Source organism: Geosmithia morbida (genome assembly GCF_012550715.1).
Source record: "Geosmithia morbida isolate 1262 chromosome Unknown scaffold_11, whole genome shotgun sequence".
Taxonomy (NCBI): Eukaryota; Fungi; Ascomycota; class Sordariomycetes; order Hypocreales; family Bionectriaceae; genus Geosmithia; species Geosmithia morbida.
In genome coordinates this window covers 88,311-108,325 of record NW_023336198.1, presented here as the reverse complement: position 1 = coordinate 108,325, position 20,015 = coordinate 88,311, and the positions used below count along the sequence as shown (strand labels likewise).

General features: G+C 51.3%; 6 protein-coding genes across 6 annotated transcripts; 3 read left to right on the top strand and 3 right to left on the bottom strand.

Moving 5' to 3' along the window:
- Positions 1-736: 736 nt before the first annotated feature.
- On the top strand, positions 737-2,228 carry GMORB2_1821 (solute carrier family 35 (UDP-sugar transporter), member A1/2/3; the record flags this gene model as incomplete). The annotated part of the gene is made up of 3 exons (XM_035463802.1): positions 737-1,042; positions 1,137-1,814; positions 1,881-2,228. The coding sequence occupies 3 exons, from the start codon at positions 737-739 to the stop codon at positions 2,226-2,228; spliced, it is 1,332 nt and encodes a 443-aa protein (XP_035320066.1).
- A 1,470-nt stretch (positions 2,229-3,698) lies between these two features.
- On the bottom strand, positions 3,699-5,598 carry GMORB2_1820 (uncharacterized protein; the record flags this gene model as incomplete). Its single annotated transcript, XM_035463801.1, has 4 exons — positions 3,699-4,195; positions 4,257-4,849; positions 4,911-5,406; positions 5,469-5,598. Coding segments are annotated over 4 exons (1,716 nt in total), but the record flags the coding sequence as incomplete, so codon positions are not given.
- A 1,903-nt stretch (positions 5,599-7,501) lies between these two features.
- Positions 7,502-9,072, bottom strand: GMORB2_1819 (mannose-1-phosphate guanylyltransferase; the record flags this gene model as incomplete). The annotated part of the gene is made up of 3 exons (XM_035463800.1): positions 7,502-7,528; positions 7,595-8,857; positions 9,010-9,072. The coding sequence occupies 3 exons, from the start codon at positions 9,070-9,072 to the stop codon at positions 7,502-7,504; spliced, it is 1,353 nt and encodes a 450-aa protein (XP_035320064.1).
- Positions 9,073-10,275: 1,203 nt separating this feature from the next.
- On the top strand, positions 10,276-13,204 carry GMORB2_1818 (Dynamin GTPase effector domain; the record flags this gene model as incomplete). Its single annotated transcript, XM_035463799.1, has 3 exons — positions 10,276-10,318; positions 10,457-11,639; positions 11,773-13,204. The coding sequence occupies 3 exons, from the start codon at positions 10,276-10,278 to the stop codon at positions 13,202-13,204; spliced, it is 2,658 nt and encodes an 885-aa protein (XP_035320063.1).
- Positions 13,205-14,024: 820 nt separating this feature from the next.
- GMORB2_1817 (uncharacterized protein) lies at positions 14,025-14,853 on the bottom strand (the record flags this gene model as incomplete). The annotated part of the gene is made up of 3 exons (XM_035463798.1): positions 14,025-14,169; positions 14,252-14,397; positions 14,488-14,853. The coding sequence occupies 3 exons, from the start codon at positions 14,851-14,853 to the stop codon at positions 14,025-14,027; spliced, it is 657 nt and encodes a 218-aa protein (XP_035320062.1).
- Positions 14,854-16,167: 1,314 nt separating this feature from the next.
- GMORB2_1816 (uncharacterized protein) lies at positions 16,168-16,817 on the top strand (the record flags this gene model as incomplete). Its single annotated transcript, XM_035463797.1, has 3 exons — positions 16,168-16,218; positions 16,279-16,433; positions 16,499-16,817. 3 exons carry the CDS (start codon positions 16,168-16,170, stop codon positions 16,815-16,817), a joined length of 525 nt encoding a protein of 174 aa, XP_035320061.1.
- Positions 16,818-20,015: the final 3,198 nt, after the last annotated feature.

Here is a 20,015-nt window from a genome sequence, read left to right as displayed (position 1 = left end):
CTTGCCTCGTCATAATATCCTTTACCTACCTTTTCTTCGCCCTTTTTTACTCTCTCCTTGAACAATAAACAAACACACATACTACACCCAGCCTCTCAATCCCTTGTTTTCCATTTCATTTCATTTTCTTTCCATTCCCTTTATACTACTATCTATATACTACTTTTTATTATCCTTATCTAGTTTGCCCTCCCTCTTCTTCGGCAAAGCCAATCTCTGATCAAATCCAGGACTGGTTCCCCCTCCCCACCCCCCCTCTCGTTCCCCCTCGAAACCCGAACCCAGACAGACGCTACGACGCGCCCACCCACTCTCCCTTCTTTCCACGATTGCCATTGCAACAAGGTCGTGACATTCGAAACTTGGGACGAATCCGACCGTCAATTACAGAAAGTCATTTCAGTTTTGGGTATCCAAATCACATCAACGCCTTGATGGCTCGATGACTTGGTATCACTCGACTAGTGATCATCACAGGCGACACTTCGACACACACGACTTGCGCGCGCCCCGCAAACATCATGGCCATCTTTCAGGCGGCTCGTGCGCCGTCGGGCGGCCGTAGCAATAGCTTCACAAAAAGGGCCTCGTTGACAGCAGTGCGTTTTCCTGCAATCCTTCACAATCCCTAATTCTCCCCCCCGCTCTCTCTACCTTTGCTCTTCTCTGCCGCCGCGTGAACAACCACTGACGTCAACGACAGTTGACCTTTCAAAACTCTGCCCTCATCCTCGTCATGCACTACTCGCGTACCATGCCCCGGTCCGGCAACCACCGATACTTCACCTCGACCGCCGTCCTACTCAACGAGCTCATCAAGCTCGCCGTCTCCCTCACTTTCTCCATGTATGAGTCGTCCAAGACGCTCGCTCCCAACACCCCAGTCACCGTCCTCATCGAGCAGATATACAATTCTGTCTTTGCCGGCGACGGTTGGAAACTGTCTATCCTTGCTGCATTCTACACTATCCAAAACCTCCTCCAGTACATGGCCGTCGGCAACCTGGATGCTGTCCAGTTCCAGGTCCTCTACCAGCTAAAGGTGCGGCCCCCATCTGCCCCGCCCTCGTCAATGCCCCCCTGCCCTGACGGCTGCTCTCTGACGACTCCCTACTGACAAATGATGACGCGGACAGATCCTCACGACAGCCGTGTTTAGCGTCGTCCTCCTCCGACGATCACTGGGACCCAAGCGCTGGCTCTCCCTTCTCATCCTGACTCTCGGTGTCTGCGTCGTCTCCATGCCCTCGTTGGGCGGCGACGACCCCGTCTACCTCCGCGAGCCGACCGATCACTTCTTTTCCCGCCCGCTCCACGACCTGGCCGAGGCAAGCCCTGAGCTCTATCAGCCGCGCCAACACCTGCAGCGCCGCTCTGCCACCTACGAAGGCATCACCGAGGACCTTGCACCGCCCGAGCCTCTCATGAACTACTCTGTCGGCGTGACGTGCGTCTTGATTGCCGCTTCGGTCTCGGGCCTGACCGGCGTCTACTTCGAGAAGCTTCTCAAGGATAGCCCGACGCAGACCAGCGTGTGGATCCGCAACGTCCAGCTCAGTTTCTACTCGCTCATTGCTGCCGCTCTCGGTGGCGTCATGTGGCAAGACTGGGAGGGTATTCGCGAGCACGGCTTCTTTGAGGGCTACAACTGGGCTGTTTGGCTGGCTATTTTCCTCCAGGCCGCCAGTGGCATGGTGGCTAGCATTGTTATTCGCGATGCAGACAATATTGTCAAGAACTTTGCCACCAGCATCAGCATCGTCATCAGCTTCCTCGCCAGCATGTGCATCTTTGAGTTTAACGTGACCTGGACTGTGAGTACTAATACCATGCACCCGTCGAATGCCCATACCAAGGCGCTAACACTAGAAACCTGCTAGTTCCTCTGCGGTACTGGTCTCGTTCTCGCTGCCACATACCTCTACAACGCACCCGACCATAAAATCCCCGCTTTTGTCGCCAACCGCCCGAAACCCATCCGAGTCGTGAGCTTGGAGAAGCCCGCCATTGCGCCCATGGGCACTCCGCGCCTCACACCGAGGGGTACCCCCCGGTTGACGCCCAGATTGGGAAGCTCTACACCCGACCTAGACGGTGTCAACGGTGCGGGTGGCAGGCTCCATTACGAGCCTCTGGACAGTGGAAAGGGTCTTGGCCTATCATCCGGGCTACCCAACAGTCCTATGCTTCCAAGGACGCCTAGCAGGGGAGATTTTCAGTGGAGCTAGTCGGGCTTATTGATATTGGGTGATTGGCGTTGTGGCGAATATTAAATGACATAATGAGCCCGAGGCAAGATGGCATGGTATAACCTCTTGGGCCTCTCTTTCTTCGACCCTTTCTCTTTTCTTTCTCTCTCCACGGCATGGCATCAGAATTTTTTTTTCTTCCCGGATTCCGAAGGGCTTAATACTACTCGGCGGGAAATTTTACATTTTACCGCGTTTCTGTTTTGTTTTGGAAATAGATGGGTTTATCCATAGAAGGCAAACGGTTCCTCGACCAGGATACAATAGAATACAAGGGAACTAACTAAAAGTCATTTTCACATGCTGATATGTAGTCTCGAGCCCACATTTCATCGTGATGCCGACATACCAAATGCGCGGAACAATTCTTCAATTTTTATCTAGTGTGTTAGGGAGAGGCAGGTATAAAAAAGAGGTATATAAATGAAGGAAACCCACATTGAGCTTTTTCGGTGAACACCAAAAAGATCAAAGGCAAAAATGTAACAGTCTCCGGTACAGGGAATCGAACCCTGGGCTCCGCGGAATATCTTTCCCTCAAGTTATGAGAGCGCGAAATGTTAGCCACTACACCATACCGGATAGAGTTAATGAAGGCTGAACGCAAACATCAATGCTATGAGCTAACGGCCCAGTGTGAGTGTCTGGGCTGTAGAGTGGATGAAGACGGGAGGGACAATGTTGGCACTAGCGTATATATATAGTTAGACAATATAATGTATTCATAATAGATACTATCAATACTTATAACTTACAGTTAAATAATAGGTTGGGTGTTTAGTGGTATTAAGGCTCTTACTCTATATTCTTATCATGATGCTAGACTTGATGTTTATTAGTCAAGCCCCGCTTACCTAAGCTACGATTCGATCTACTATGATGACAACCCTCCCTGCGCCATGCATACAACGTAGCAGTCGCTCATGACACCGGGCACAAGTCGAAGTGATTCTGGCTCAACTACCCCTTTCCCTGCTTACACGAAAGCGATAGCTATACCATGAGGTCGACGGGAGGGGGGGGGGGGGGGGGGGGGGGGGGGGGAAGCAGGTGATGACAACGACGATGACCACTTTATTTTGCGAGGTCAACTGACAAATCGTAGCGAGGCTAGAAGAGGCCAAGGAGGAGGTGCGCAAAGCTGGAGAGGATTATTTCATCACCAACCGGAACTAGGCTTGTCTTTTTTCACCACAGCCTAGGAGGTTGAGGCTCGGGTCTGGATTACCAAGGCTCCAAACTACGAAACCCAGCCCATATTTTGGCCCGTACGATGTGGCTTACACGAATATGTATATCGATGCGGATAGCGAGGAAGGACATGCTTCAGTTCTTATATCTACGCAAAGCATACACACGCCGGGCATTGGATATGACCAGTACAATATCCGACCAAGATCTGTTCATTGAACTTGACTCATAACGGCACCTGGCCACCATCAACAAATACTATACATCTTCATCATCCACCGACACGAATCTACCCTTGACAACTTTTAGCTCCAGTCTGTTTAGCCTCTCGATCGCCCCCACATCACCGTCTAGATACTCCATCGCCGCTCTGCCTAAGACCCTGTTAGAGCTTGTCGCCGTCACGAACTGCAATAAACTGTTGCCCGCAATCGAGCCATTCTGCCACCAGCACCAGATTCCATAGATATTGACACATAATGCAACGAAGATGGATAGGGCATAAGGAATATAGAACTGCATTTTCTCGTTGAAGAGGTACACATCGGTGCCCACCATCACATCGACTCCTCCCTGGTAGACCGACGAGTTGAGTGATATTGTCGAGATGACTAGGTCTCGCATATAGTCCTGCAGTCTGTCGGCGGAGATATCGAGTCGTGGGTTAGTTATGTCGTCGTCAAAGTCGATGTACGGGCTGCTCAAGACCTGCGATGCGTTCCCTTCAAACAACTGGGCCTCACCGGCATCGGAGACTGACGGTAGTGAGCATACATCTCGGGTCTCATGCGCAAAGGGGTCACTCATCGGACTTACGTGGACGTGCTATCCCTGTCAGGGCAAGCACAGCTGCCTCTCTTACTGCAAGGGTCTGAGATCTCGAGAATTCGACGCGTAAATCATAGTCTGCACTATCGTTGGAAGGTTCTCCCTGTAGATTGTAAAAGCCATTCCAAAACTCCATAAGCATGGGATAGTCAGGGGTCCATGTGTCCCGGACGTTGTCAACGGTGGTCTCGATCGAGCGCAGATTCTCAGAGTAGTCGATCCGAAGGTTGTATGTGGCAAGCTTCATGGTGCAGGCGAGGCTGCGGATTGTAGTCCGGTTGCATTCGGACGGAGCTGGGTACCAGCTCACCATGAAGTCGCGGGACCCAATGCTATAAGTTCCAAACAGGCTTGAACTGTTGTCCTCTGGGCCGTCGCCGCCTCGGTAGGTAAAGTCGCAGTCCGATACTTGATACCTCGGCTTCTCAGGTTTGAAGTCGGAATCCTTGCAGTCAAAGAGAGGTCCGTCGAGGGACATGTTGTATGCACACGCGTTGCCGCAGGGCGCACTAAAGTCGACTGGTTTTCCAGAGGCTAGGACCTGACTGGCCATTCCCTTGAGTCTCGGTCTTACGCCGTCCCTATTCAAGATCAGCACAAGTGCCCCTTCCTAACATGGCGATAGCCAGGGGCAGCCTTTACAGATCATAATATATATCAGAGGCCAAGTCGTAGAACGAATGTTCGATGAATTCGTGGAGGGAACCATTTCCATAGTCCGATATGTTCATCGTGTTGACATCGTACATGGTTTGCCGTAGCTGATTCCTAAAGTCGGTGGTCACAGAACCAGGGGGGAAGACGAGCGCAAAGGGGATTCCGGCGCAGAGAAGGGTAACGATGGCAACTCTCTTGATGCGAAGCAGCTGCCGAATGATACTCGGGTATATCAGCTCCCATGGACTACCGTGGATATGAACCAGTTGGTCGATCAATTGGGCCGGGAATGCGCGTTTCCGTAGTAGACTCCATAGTATCTGGTTGCAGGCAATACCAAGGCACCCAACTAGACAAACGTCGACGAAAAGGGGGAAAAAGTTTGATATCGCGGACTGGAGACTCTGACCGATCGTCTCTACGATCGGTCTGTTGTGGAGCGCTTGGAAGAAGGCGACATGACCTGCAAAGAAAGCGACCGCTGTCAAGGTAAGGGTACCATGTAAGCTTAGGCCTCTGAAATGTGGAATCCCTGCTCCATACCGAGAGTCCAGAAGACGATGATCGGAACCAAGGTCTTCCACGCCTTGTGACCCCGGCGGGGCTCCGGTTTCGCAAGGAATTCCATGGGTGTATTTGGTCCCTCTTGAAGCTCGACATCCTCATCAGTGGCCCTGACGGATGTGTGTAATAGACGGGCTGTATTCACCATCCCAGATCTTAGGGTTCGGATGCCGATGCGGTAGGAAAGGACTAGATATAGCGCTGTCACCCCCAACCTGAAATAATAGACTTGGGCAATATTTCATTCGACGAAGAAGAAGAAGAACGAGAAGGACAAAGCTTCTATATATTAACAGCCAAGACTTAGATACCGTTTTATGAGGGGTCGGTGCCTGAGCCACCGGACGGATAGTGGGGGAGTGTAAGACGGGTGCATCCTTTTTTTTTCTTTTTCTTTGGGAAGCGCATAAAACTGTCTTTGTTCCCGTGGCTGGTGGGTTTTTGCGTGATAATAGGAGTACGGTGTGCATTCGGGGATGGGATCATCCATAGTAAGCTGTTCCGAATTATGCAAATTATAATATACACAGGCCATGTCATATTACCTTGACTTGACCTATTGCGCAGTTGCTGCCATCGGACAAGATACCAAAGTCCGAACCCATCAATGTTGTTCCTGATCGAAATGGAACCTCCGGTAACCAACTAGCAACAAGTGACCAATCCTAGCAGGGTCACAATCCACTGTAGTTGAAACAAAGAGGATAGTATTATTATGCTGTAAGCTTACGGCGTATTCAAGCTTACTCGGGTTTAAACCAGAGCTGCATGCAGCTAGATCCCGTAAGATTTACAACCAACTGGCAACATGGGACAAGGGTCAAGTCGGCGAGCCGTGACGTCTGGCCTTGGGAGTATGACCTCATCTGCTCTAGCGAAGACATGTATGTTCGTATTCATTTATTCACAACGCAAATATTGACGGCTGGACGTCACTTATCCATGCACTATACAGTATTAGACGAAGGATTTCACGCAGACTAGCACCACGCATCTCCCCCCCTCCCCCCCGGGAGGGACTTGGTAGTATTAACTTGATACTATCTCTCGCGGTGGAACCATGGATGAGCGGGAAGGAAGAATGATCATTGATATGGTCATGGCCTCTGTGAATCCCGTCAGCACCTTACCACCCTCCGTCCAATGGCTGTCCTGACAACCGACTTTGGGAAAGCTGCTGCTGGCTATAAAGTTTTGCCAAGGGAATTGACGCCGTCAAATGTCATAATTTGTATGAATGTGTTGTGACTCCAAGGTATCCAAAGGCAGAAGCGAGTGATTGTTGTCACAGCATATGTTTTTCTTAGATGAATACAACGCTGGCCACATCGGGAGGCGGGAAGAGTAGGACGAAAGTGAATGAGTGATTTCAGTAATTCCTTTACACGGAGCTTCACGGCATGCTAATAGACCCTATGATAGACCCTATACTAATAGCTTGACCAAACCCGCTCATGGAGATATACATGTACATGCTCTCGTTGTTGATCCATTCGGCGAACTGCAAAGAGATCTTGGCCCCTAAAATTGGAATATCACACATCTAAACTGCCAACGAGGGCCTCGGGATGAGGCAGTCTACTGGGAAATTCATTATAATTGGGCAATAATCAACGACATACAGATAGACGCAGTTGAGGTCTCGGGATAGATTGCTGATGTTCAAAGAGAACTCATTATGCATGATTTTCTCTGACTTTTGTACCTCCAACTAATCAACTGCACCGAGCCCATATTTTATTCAAGAGGTTCTTAGATTGATATTGGTCGAGGCTCTGTTTGCTATCCTCCCCTCACACATTGGGGTTTCATTCATCAATTAGGGAGGGCAAGATGTAATGAGGGGCAAGGGCATGCCCGGTATTTGCTGCGACTGAGGGAAACGGGGAAAGATGAGCATTTGTTTCATTACTTATCGTGGAAGTATTAACCAGTACCATGACATCGCTTCTACGCGCTTGGCTATCAACACCTTGTTTTCTTCTTTTTTTTTCTTGTTCCTTGTGTTTCTATTACATGATGATTTCGTTCGCAACATCCTGTACGCACATGTTAGAATTGGTTGTGGAAACGAAGAATGTAAACGAGTAAGGAGGGAAACATACCCGCTTGAGCTCCTTGTACGGGAGGCAGACGCAGTTTTGCACACAGACTTCATCACCAACAGCGCAGTCCTTTCCGAGAATAGTAATGCTCTGAACCTTGATGCCATTCTTGATGATGCTGGTGGAATGGTCCGTGACGGGAGTGGGGGTACCCTCGACACGGGCCCAGGCGCCGACGCGGCTTCCCCATCCGATGATGGAGTAGAGGACGCAGGCGTCGTGGCGAATCTCAGAGTCCTCGAGGACAATGGACTCCTTGACACGGGCGCCAGCGCCAATGACGGCACGAGGACCGACGCTGACGTTGGGGCCGATCTTGGCCGTGGGGTGAATCTGGGCTGTAGGGTGGATGAAGACGGGAGGGACAATGTTGGCACTAGCGGCCGAGAGCTCCTTGTCGCCGCGCTGCCAGGCCCTCTGGAGGTAGAGAGCGTTGGCGGGTACGGCAGAACCGGCCGTCTTGATCTGACGCCAGAAATCCTTGGTCTCGCAGACAAAGAACTGCTTGCTGTCTGCCAGATCGCCGAGGATGTCCTGCTCAAGACGGATGACTTCGTTTTTGCGCTGCTCCTCTTCGTCGTCATCACCGCCGCCAGCACCGGCGTTCTTGGCAGAGGTGAAGAGCTCGAGGTTCTCGGAGGAAGGGTAGGAGACGAGGCGGGCGGGGCGGTCGGTGCGACGCTTAATAGCAGACCGGATGCTGGGGAAGATGGCCTCGGTCGAGAAGAGGTAGACGCCGCAGTTGATGAGGTTGCTGATGTGGGACTCGGGCTTCTCGACGTAGTGTAGCACGCGGCGGGTGTGGGCGTCGGACACGATGCACCCAAAGTTGGTGGCGGCCTCGTCGCTGACGCGCGTGCCTAGGATGACGGCCTCGGCGTCCTTGTCGTCAAAGAGCTTGAGCATGTCGCCAAGGGGGAAGGAGCAGCACACATCGGCGTTCAGGACGAGCAGTCTGTCAGGACGGCCCTTGAGGATGGCGTCGCGGAAGTGATACAGGCCGCCAGCCGTGCCCAGAGCCTGGTACTCGCGCAGGTATTTTATCGAAGTGATGCTCGGGAATTCCTTCATCGCATCCTTGATGACATCGCGGAACACTGTCTCGTCGTAGTAGCCGATTATGCAGACGTCGTGGATCGACCCAACCGCCGCAATGGCAGACAGGCAGTGCCAGATGATCGGGTGGCCGGCCACATCGAATAGAGGCTTGGGGACGTCGAGGGACAGAGGGCGGAAGCGAGTGCCGCGCGAGGGACCACCGACCTATTTGTTTGGCATTATCTGTTAGTCTCTCTATCTCCGTACTATAGCTCATCCCTTCTCTTTTCCTGTCCCTGTCCTCCCCGGTCTTGTCACTGTTTTGTTTTGTAGGGTCTGACGACCCCATGACAACGGGGCGGGGTTCTGGTTCTTACCAGGATGACCGCCTTGGTGGTGCTGTCCTTGGTACGGTGAGTCATGGGTATCTGAAGCGACATGATTTTTTCCTCGTTATTTGTCTGTATCAGTCACTCAGATCCTGTTTGGTCTTGTCTTGCGTTATGAGTGGCGTCGTTGTTGTGGCCAGGTTGTCACTGCAGGGACAGACGTCTCGTGTGGGGATGATGATGTGTGTCTCTTTGCTCACCGTATTGGCGCCTGTCAAAAAGAGACTCTAGTCCACGTGGGGAAAATTTCCGGGTTTCTGGTCGTCGTTCATAAGTGTAAATAAATACGTTTTTAATCTCTACATTTTCTGTGTAAATTCTTGTATGGAATTAACTTGCATTTTACTTGTGATCTATTTCCTAACATAATACACCCCACTGATTCTTCTTCTTTCTCTCACCCTCTTCACATGTAAGGCTGTTGCTAAGCCACACATAGGCCCGACTACCTCTGGGGCGCAAGCTCTTCACCAGCCACACATAAACTGCTGTCAGGGGAAGGTGCGGCTCAGTTTTTTCCCAGCCACTTACATTTTTTATCCAGCGCTTGTTCTCCTGCGAGCATTCAAATATGTTAAGAGTCGCGATTTCCTTGACAAGATAAGATGACCACTTTCACAAATTCTGTATGAAATATTAGTACTGGAATATTTCTAGGAATATCTAACGTCTACGAAGATTTTTATAGTTCTTTTTAGAGTCATTCGCTGTACTTGTGTTCCTAATTGAATAACTTCTCTCCTAACACATATTAACGCTGGCAGGAGTTAAACTTGCTCCTGTCAAATGCGCACGTCCCCCTTCTCCCTACTCTCCCTCTCTCTCCTGTTCTCACCTTGGCCTCACATTCACCAGTCACTCGCCTGTATTTGTCTGTATAATCCTATTTTTGTGTGTTTTCCTGATACCCATTTACTCGAGTTTCGCATCTTCTTTTCCCCCAGTCCCTCACCATAATTTCTCTCTCTCATTTCTTTTTGACCTACCTTATCCAACACCAAGCGACTGTTCCGACTCTTATACGACTACAACTACAGCTTTGATACAAGCTTGTAGTGGCAACTCTGCCACTTCCCTCTTTTGAAAATGCCTGGGCGCGCGAACAGACAATCTCACACTCGTGTCAAAACTGAACCCGGTCATCAGGGAAGCCTCACTCCCGGCGGACCTACACAAACCCAGACTGCCCATGCTGCCTCTGACACCAACCGATCCCGCGCAAGCTCAAGCAACTATGGCGGTGCCTCCACCATCATGTCAACGTCAGTCAATCCACGCCGTGATAGATCAGATGCTCGTAAGTCTTCCAGACTCTCTATTTCTTTGTTGCTCTGTTCTTCATCTTTCAACTCTCTCGTAAATACTCGGAAAAAAAAAAAGAAACTCCGACTCTACTACCACCACCGTCAGTATCGCTAACCATTCTGGCTTATAGCAACTCCAAGTGAGCCCGTGGGGGAACCTGAACCGCTTCTTAGAGAGATGAGGATGAGAACCAACCCTATGGCTCTAGGAAGCCCCACGGTCGTTGGCGAGAGCTCCAACTTCCACACGTCCTTTCAGGACATTGGCAAGAGCCTCAAGGCCTGCAACGATACTCTAGGAGAGCTTCAAGGCCTAGGCGTCTCTCACGATGTGCCACTCCCGGAGCTTGTTCTTGTTGGAGACCAATCAGCTGGAAAGTCTAGCGTCATGTCCGGTCTAGCCAACCTGGACCTCCCTCGGAGCGACGGCACATGTACTCGTTGTCCTTTGCACATCCGCGTGTCTCGCAATAGCGACTGGTCGTGCCGCGTTTCATTGTCCAAAGAATACAGCTACCAACCTCCGCAAGGCCGTGATATCAGCGAGCGAGACGTGACAGACCAGGACCCCTTCTTCCCCTGGCGGCGGAGGCACTCAGCCGAAGTCTTCGAGTTCAAGACGGTCCATGACAAGTCTGAAATTGAAGATGTCCTTAGATGGGCCCAAGTCGCCATACTGAATGACGAGCACCAACACGAACTTTACGTCCCCGGATCAGGTGCTATTGCCATGCAGACGCACATCGACGCCGCCGCTGAGCAAACCTCGGCCAAATTTTCTCCCAATGTCGTCTTCCTAGAAATCAAGGGTCCCGAGTTGCCCAACTTGTCCTTTTACGACATGCCCGGCATTTTCCTAAACCCGGCAGATGCTAGAGATGACTACTTGGTTAGTGTTGTACGGAACCTGTCCATGTCGTACATTCGTCGCGAGTCTGCCATCATCATGTGCTCCATGCCCATGAACAGCGATGCTGAGAACTCAAACACATTTGGCCTGGTTCGCAGGCTGCACGCCACTGAGCGTACTATTGGCGTCCTCACCAAGGCCGACCTTCTCCCCGAGGCAGGCAACCACAACCAATGGCTTGACATCATGAAAGGTAACGCACACCAGACTGGGCTCGGATACTTCATCACATCTCGTCCTCAAGGCAAGGACCTCGACCAGCTTAGGCAGTGGGAGGAAGCCATGTTTGGTGGATTCACCATTGACCAGTGGCCCGAAACTATGCATCAGTTTGCGGATCGGTGTGGCGTCGAGAAGCTAAAGGACTTTTTGTCCCACAGGCTCGGTGAACAGTTCGCCAAGAGGTGCGTGGATTATTCTATTTTCCTCTTCTTAATCCATCTCGGTCCTGTCGCTCCCTTTCAACCACCCCACCGCTGTTCCTGCACCCGCACCCCCTTTATTCCAACTCGCTGACCAGTGAAATCTGTTCCATAGCCTCCCGCACATTGAGCGTAAAGTTAGGAGTCACCTCGACAAGATTCTTCGACATCTTGGAACACTCCCTGAGCTCCCCGACAATGTGGAACTGGAGATAAAGACCAGTCTCCTCAAGTTCACAGACCTTGCTCGGGCCAACCTCGAAAGTCTAGGCAAGCACTTCAACCCACTGCCTGACCACTTTCGCGAATGCATCATCGAGATCAAGCCCAAGTTTGTTCTACGAGATAAGAGTGACATCCCCGTCCTTGAAATCTCCGACAACGATTCTGATGCAGAATCTACTGCAACTACGAACACCCCTACCAAGCGTCGCCCAACAGCACCTCCAGTAACCCCAGCAGCCAAACGCCATCGGAGTAACACCCCGATGACGAACGGGGCTGCGGTGAAGCCCGAACCGTCTGATAGGCCCCAGATACCTCCTGGTGGGCCACGACGCCCTGTGCAAAAGCTTAAGCCGCCCTTTCTAGAGTTTGAGAGGATTGGTCGCGGCTTCAGAACTCTACGCCAGGTTCGCGAAGAGATTAGGCAGAAGACGAGAGCTGGCATGCCTGACCATATACCTGCCGAGGTGTACGAGTCGCTAGTACTAGAGTCGATGCAACCATGGGAAAGACCGATGCTTGTATTCCTGGGCGAGACAATGCGTCTTATTCAGAACGAACTCACAAACTCGCTTAACAGCGCCTTTAGTGGGCTAAAAAAGCGTATCGTCTTTACAGAGGTGAAGAAGCATCTTCATACGCTACTCGATGCTCACCGTGCTAAGGCTAAAGAGGCCATGAAGCAAATTTATGACGATGAGATGCACCAACTTCTCACTTTCAACTATTCAGCTTTCGCTAAGTATACAGAGGAGGAGCACTGCCTTCTGACTCGCTTCCGGCACAAACTACGCATGGAGGCCATGGGCCTCCAAGCTCCCGGGCAGCTAGAGGACTGGGACTCGATGAACGAGTCGAAGCGGGCAGATGACAGGAAGCGTCGCGAAGCTGACCTGCAAAAGATTGGAAGAGATCAGTTCGAACCCGAAGTGAAAGTCGTGGCGTATGTAAGGGGCTACTACCGACTTGCGGCTCTCCGGTTCGTTGACTCGGTCGCCCAGTGTGTCATGTGCCGCATGATCCCGAAGATCAAGGCTGGTCTTTCAGAGCACCTCTACAAGGAGCTGGGACTGCTTGTTGGCCCCACACAGGAGGTATATGAGCGCCTCATAGAGGAGGATCCTGCCGTGGCATCGCGTCGCGAGACACTCAAGAAGGAAAAGGCCAAGTTCGAAAAGGCCCTTGCCAGCATCGACGCTCTCAATTCAGGCGTCATGGAGAATGGAAACAGTATCGGCTCTGGGACTCTTGGCGTTGAAGAACACGATGCCGACGATGCCATGATTGTCGATGATGCCACTGTTGCTGAAGATGGCATTTAGGATGTATACGAGGTCTGACCGTTTTCCTCCTTGCTGTTTTCCCTTTGATTTCTGTTTCATTTTCATTTGCTTTTCCTTCCCCCTTCCCCACGACCTTGTCTACTTTCTTTATGTTCTATATACGATGGTGGAAATTGCTCGTTAGATATTTTGTTCGGGATACGTCCAATATTATGGGACGAACTAAAGGTCTCATGTGTTTTTTTGTGTTCTCTCCGCTTTACTTTGTTTATAGGAGATCAATATGGACGAGAATCTGTGTTGTCAGACCTAACATAGAGCTATACGATTTTGCTTGGTTCGAAAAGATGCAGAGTTTCTGCGGAGGAAGTTTCAAATAGTTTGCGGCAAGGAACAGAACAAGATAGATAATCAGTTGCTACGTTTCCCCCTCTTCATCTTACGAACATGTCGTGTGACAAGGCAATGGCAAACAAAGAAGCACAGCGCTATTACTTACAACAACAATCATCGTCATAAGTCAACGAATTGTAGTGCAGAAGAAAGACGATAGTCTGAGAAGACTAAAAAGGTTGAATGCCTTTTGATTAAGTACCCGAGTGGGGTTATATTATACTCGTGGTCGCTAGTATATAGATTTTGTAAAAGCCGCAACGCACCTGTACCGCCATCCCTTGGACGCCAGTGTCACCCTTCGAATTTCCCCCTTTCGGATGTTCTTATCTTTCTTTCTATTCACCGAGTATCCTCGTATCGCCACGCCACTCTGCTCCGTGCCTTATTTAGTCTCCTGCCCTCACCACCATTTGTTGGCGGTATGAACCCCTGCCCCTCCTATGTGGGGTCGGAAAACCGTCTCCTAGAAAGCCGCCGTGTTGGAGGTGGCAGACTGGCTGAGACTGAGGGTGAGAATGTGAACGTCGTAGCCGTGCTGGTGAGGGTGCCGGGCGTGGGTGTAGGCGTAGGAGTGAACAGGAGAGTTGCCGCATAGGTAGTAGTGATGGCTGCAGCGGCGTTAGTGATGATATAAGAGGAGACGATAGTCCTCCAGCAGAGCAGTGGAGACCAATGTCCTCAATGATGCACTTTGATGTCCCCGTCTCCGTGTCCATGACGATGATCTCCACGATGACCTGGTTGGCAGGGTCGGTGACGGTCTCTATGACGGTGGTGTACCGGCTGGTAGCTGTGGTGGTGGTAGTGATCGTCATAAGAGACAGGACTGTGGCCGTCTCAGTCAAGATAAGGCCGTTGGAGAGAGTGGCTGTCACGACTCAGGGTTCAGAGTCGATGATGGTCCCGAGGCAGGTCATGATGAAGACCTGGACGTTTCCTTGGTTGGAGGCGGTCTTGTTGGCAACGACCTCCTCGGTGACGGTGGCCACTGTTGCGGAGGGGCCTACGGACAGGATGACGGCCACGAGACCACTGGGAGTGCCCTCGATGATGGTCTTTGTGATGGAGGTCTCGTAGGTGAAGGCGTCGTTGACAGCTGCTGTAGGGGTCGCACCGGCCTTGACGTAGATGGCCTCAGTGACTGTCACGGTCCTGCCGGCGATAACCTGGGAAACAGCCATGGTCTCAGCACCGTTACCCGTGGGGTGGGCGGCCTCGGCGGCGCCAGTGACAGCTTTAGTAACTGTCATCGTCTCAGGCGAGAGCGAACCGGAGTTGGTGATGGCCACCATCTTGGCAGAGACGGAGTCCGTAATTATCACGGTCTTAGCGCCAATTCTGCCTGATTTGGTGGCTGCCACGGTCTCAGCGTTGAGAACATCGGGGTCTGTGACAGTCACCGTCTTGGCAGGAGAAGTGGCAGAGTTAGTGTAAGTGATTGCGATGGTGGAGGCGTCTGACACTGGGCAAGAGCCGGAGTCGACTGATCTTCGGAAACCGAAAATCTCGACACTGACCTGAGACAGGCCGGCGGCAGAGAGTATGGCAAGCAGAAGAAAAGTGCGAAGTAATATGTAAGACAGGTGTGTCGGATAAATGTGAGTCGTTTAAAAAGGAGAGACATGACGTTGCTACAGGTGATGAGTGATGGTGATTGTCCCATGCAAAGAAAAACGAGTATTCACCGTGACTTGTATATACTCGTTCCTCGACGGGTTCTACTGGTAAACAAGGACCACCTAGTCACCTATTCAAAAAGCACGATAGTTTATGGTTAAAACGCGATCCTATCACCTCTGGAAGTACTAGGCCTCAGGTCACCCGGTAAAGGGGGCCATCTGCGAATGCAGTTTACAATAATAGTATTGATGAGGAGCCATCAAGGGCCTGATTCATTGATGCGCGTAGATAGTCATACGCCATGGTAGGGGTCGCAGTATTGGTAGGGAGGAAGCAAATGGTCCAACAGAAGCTGGCAAAGGGTCCTTATATATTTATTTCAGCGTTGGCGGCAAGGGAAGGGACTTGGACGCTGAAGGGATATCTATATGAGCATGAGAGGTTATAGGGGTTGCTGCCGAAACAGTTTCGGGGTTCTAGACGGATTAGTCTGTTGCTTCAGGAACCAATCACCCAGCATGGTGCGAGGGAAAGAGAATCGGAAGAAACAACAAGAGGGAAGAACTGGTGCACGTAATCATGGAGGTGAGGGACCGTCCCGGCAGAATGGCGCACCAAGGCGGACCGCAGATTACCCGAACCGCTCTTAGGGAAAGAAGTACAGATTGATACGACTGGAAAAAAAAAGAAAGCACGACCGACCCACTTTCCACGTCCCCCCCCAAGGGAGAGAGCTTCGTAAGGCACCAAGGCAACAAGCAGAAGAGGAAACAGCAAGGAGAGTAAGACGTCCAACTCCATCCCGCGAAACGACGTCATTCCCCCTGCCCATCAACACCACTTTGCGCCGCAGCTCTCGTACTGTGGCTCTCTTTCCCGGACATCTCCTGGATGGTGCCGATCAACCTCTGATATTGCCTGTCCCGTACCCTTCCACCCCCCGATCCCTGGAGGTCAGGAAAGAGTGGCTGGCTCATTTTATCACCATGGGAGCTTGTCAGTCCTGCCTCGGAGCACGTCCACGCGACTCGTATAATGTGGGTGGCCCTTTGTGCCAATGTGTTGCCATGGTGAAGAAACAAGAAAACTGACAAAAGCTGCAGCAGGAAGAGGACTCCGGCCTCCTCTATGACGAAGCCAACGGTGTCCAGTACGGCAGCTTTGGAGAGCAAGGCATCAACGGCGATAACGACACGCTCGAGACGCGGCGAGAAACGGAGGCGATCCAGAATGTGGTGGCCAAGACATCCGAGTATGTGGCCTGACCGGTCGGCTGGACCGCCTGGCGGAAACCGCCTTTGCTGATAACATGAATAGGAACCTGGTGGACGTGTTTGAGGTGGCGCCATCCGTATCGGGACCCATGACATCGACAAACTTTGCCTACGCCGGGCAGGGCGCTCGCCTTGCCCGCTACCAGCACCTGGTCTCGAAGCTGAGCTCCGACGAAGGGGCACAACCCGGTGACATAAAGGTCGGGTGGCTCGCGGACGACGACAACGTCGATATGCCGGGGACCAGCCCTGTCAGCCTAAGGACGCAGGAGGGGGACGGTGCTGCTCTGGTAGGCACCTTTGCCGATGCAGCGGCTGCGGCCAACAACCAGGCGGACACGACGACGACGACGACGACATGAGATAATGTATAATACATCTGACTACCGCGGGACGCACGCCTGCATGCTTAGTCTGGTCCCACGACATTCGAAAAACAACAACAACAACAACAACAAACACGCCATGGGCGGATATTCCTGCCCGCACTCGAGTGGGGTAGGGCTTTTTCGGTCTTACCGTCTTGCGACTGCCACGCCTCCCTAGCCAGTACCGCTCTACTGGAGTTTTGTACGAGCCCGGCTTTATCGACAGAGTGATTTAGAATCAACGGCTCAGACTTGATTCGATTTCTTTGACTTCTTCTCTTCTTCTCTTGCTGCTACTCTATACCTCATATCCACTTCTCTGTGTCCTTTATCTTCTCCCAATGTCTTTTCTCTTTACATGATCCATTCACTTCATATTTCTTAGTTTTTCTTCTATAGATAAGCAAAAGCTCAACAGTAGATTGTCTACTATTGTGTGCATTGAATATTGGGGCTTCTCAAGCCTAAAACACCAATGGAAATGCATCGACATACACAGACACTATTATGGCCCCATTTTACTGCATCTGATCAAATCTGACCATGACATTATTACCGTTGGCATTGAATAACGTGTTCAGGCCGGGCCTTTTCTTTAGGCTGCGGCTTATAAGCACAGGTCTATTGTCGACAAGGCACGAAGAGCCCTAGGGCGTAGCAAGGCCACCAGCCATTAACAAGTGATACGCCGGTTGTGCCATTGAGCATTCGCCACGTGCGCCATTGTTCTGCGCAGTGGGGTAAGTCCTAATACGACTCTTAGCTTCTCAGCTAACCAAGCTCTTGTTCCGTGGGGTGTCTTGTCGTGTGTGTTCTTTTCCTCAACAATCACGTCCTTCGTCTGACTGTACTTGTCCCCTTGTGCGGAGAAGTGCGGTCACGACTCGGACGATATCTGGGGTTCCGAGACCGGTACTGCTTCTCTGTGCTCCGTACCAAATATGCTTACAACCTACTCTCGTACAGGTGCAGATAAAGCCTGAGGCGACCCGTCAGCATCATCTTCTTCTTCGCCGGGCCCAGGGGCCTGGTTCTGGGTTCCGATGGCACCCCTCCCCCGGTCCGTGCAGCATCTGAGACTCCGCCAGGTCAAGAATGCCCGTCTTTGGACCTTGGTACAGCAGACCTTGTATTACTATCCATGCCATACCCGTACTCGGCACTCGCACACACACGCTGCACGAGCGTCGACCAGCATGTGTAGGTATGGACGTGTTCATGCTTGAAACAAAGTACACACATGTATATGTCCCGTCTAATTGCACTACCAGTAGTAATACCAGTTGACCACCCTTGTGCGTGGTCTTTTTTTTTATACCTTTGTAATCTATACTCCATACTCGGTGCTCTGCAATACGGCCGGTTAGTATACAGCATCAGAAACAGACTAGTAATACCTAATAAAAGCTTGCATGGGGCGAGTGACAACCTTGCACAGAGAGTGGGTAGATCCGATAGTACGGGCTGGGAGGATTGTTCCAGAAGGGCTTTTTCGAGGAGGTCTAGGCGAGAGGATTACAGGGGAGGGAGAGAGAGAGAGAGAGGGAGGGAGAGAACATCTGGTGCGCCGTAATACTACTCGCCAGACAGAACTGAAGATTGAACAAGCTGTTCGAAACCAGGAACACGACCGAGACGGACTGCATGCATTATCACCATGCGCCCATATCATCAGACGGGTGCAGTAGGTTCAGGAATACCGAGCACCAGGACGCCGATCACGGTGGACGGGATTGCATCATGCACCATGTTTGTGGCCTTACTGTATACGTACATGGTGCATAAAGCAAGTCAACTAGAAAGAAACAAAGAAAGAAGGGGGGAAAAGCAATGGCAAAAAGCTTGCTGAGTATTAATACATGCAGTATTCCAACTAGTAGTTTAGTCTGTAGCCGGCCTAGCAGACTAATAAATACTTACATGTAACCCCCACCAGGGTACTACTCTCCATATTAATGTGAACAGACGGGTACGGGAAGTTTTCTTCTACTTATTAGTAGTCAGTATAGGTACTTGAGCGTCCTAAGCACAGATACTGGGCCGATACCATCAATACTAGTAATAATAGTAAGTATACAGTCTCTCCAGCTCATCCGTGTTCCGGCCTCTAACTCTCACTGTCTATGTCCCTCCTTTGCTTCTCTCTTCGAACAAACCCTCACCGTCATAGGCGTACTTCTGCGCTCAACGGGCGACCCACCTGTCGATTGGCTGCGTTACGGAAAACGCACGTGGACAGAGACACCTGTAAGGGCTCCCTCTCCATTCCACGTCACTCGCGTTCCAGACGGAACACCGGAGTGCGAAGTATCACGGAGTAATAGCATAGGTAAGCCTGACAGCGTATACATGCCAGTATATCCGAACAAAGCGAAGAGAGAGAGGAGAAGAAGCAAAGCGTGAAATGCAGATGGGCATTATTCCCACTGTTCTCTTCTGCAACCTCGGCAGGGCCGTGGATCAAGGATAGGATTTCTTTTTTCCCAGCGAGTAATACTTGTATTACTCCGTAACTCCCCCACGCACAACTGCGTCCTTAGCCTTGCCGCTCGCTGCGTATCGTATTCGCACCTCTGCGCATCACGGCATCACTCTCCGCAGTCCACACTGTCCAGGTGACATGACTCGGCGTTTTCATTTCAGGTCTCTCTTTCTTAGTAGAGAGAGGGGGGGAGAGCGTGGAAGACACCAGGTCTTTCTTTTTCGAAATGGCGACTATAGGAACTCAACATTACATGCGTCAAGGAAACAAAAACAACTGCAAGGGAAAAAGTAACTCGTAGCAACAACAACAACAACAACAACAACAAAGAGAGCAGAAAGTAAAACAGAACAAGACCACAAGAGAAAACGGAGAAAAAGAAAGAAAAAAAGAAAGAGCAGAGGAAAACCCGGCCATTTTCCTCCTAGTGACTCCCTACCCGGCAAATCTTCCTCGAAAGGCCCCCCTCCCCAGGCTCTCTTAACCCCCTGTCGGAAATCTGCACTCGGGAGGGACAGGGTCAGGGGTTGGGGGGGGGGGGCGGACAAGGAATCCGTCCGGGCAGCTGAGGCCGCTGAAAGGGAAAGAAAAGAAGAGTGCGCCACAAGAAGCCGGCACAAATGAGCTGACAAAATCTGTGGGGGGAGGGGAGGCAGAGCGGTCATGGTTGAAGGATATCTGAAAGGAAGAAGGAAATAGAGGATAAATGG